The 412-nt window shown below is 36.9% G+C and overlaps 1 protein-coding gene across 1 annotated transcript in view; it reads left to right on the forward strand.

The window, feature by feature from the left end:
• Positions 1–412, forward strand: part of LOC119589303 (kinesin-like protein KIF28P) — a 24,501-nt gene that overhangs the window by 4,906 nt on the left and 19,183 nt on the right. Inside the window, 1 exon segment of the mRNA XM_037937926.1 lies at positions 34–172. Within this exon segment, the coding sequence (XP_037793854.1) occupies positions 34–172 (139 nt within the window).

The raw sequence follows: 412 nt of genomic DNA on the forward strand, positions 1-412 counted from the left end.
CATTACAACTAATGCTAAAAAATTCTTTCACAGGCTCGCGTTCCATACAGAGACTCCATGCTGACGAAGCTGCTAATGAACGCCCTGGGAGGCAACAGCAAAACGATCATGATAGCTGCTATCTCGCCAGCTGATATCAACTACGAGGAAACACTGTCGACGCTCAGATACGGTCAGTTGAGGCGATGATATATATAAAAAAAACGTGTAGTGATAACGATAGTGTTATAATAAAGAGTAAAACGTTTGTATATAAAAAAGATGAAGCATTGATAGCAATGGCAAGGCACTTCAATAGGAAAGAATTGAGAGAGAACAAGAATAGATATCAAGAATGTTGAGAGAATGAAACAGCAAAATTATAACAACAAAAGATGAGAATATAAAACTGTAATTCTAAAATGGGGTTACA

Source organism: Penaeus monodon, chromosome 25, assembly GCF_015228065.2.
Source record: "Penaeus monodon isolate SGIC_2016 chromosome 25, NSTDA_Pmon_1, whole genome shotgun sequence".
NCBI lineage: Eukaryota > Metazoa > Arthropoda > Malacostraca > Decapoda > Penaeidae > Penaeus > Penaeus monodon.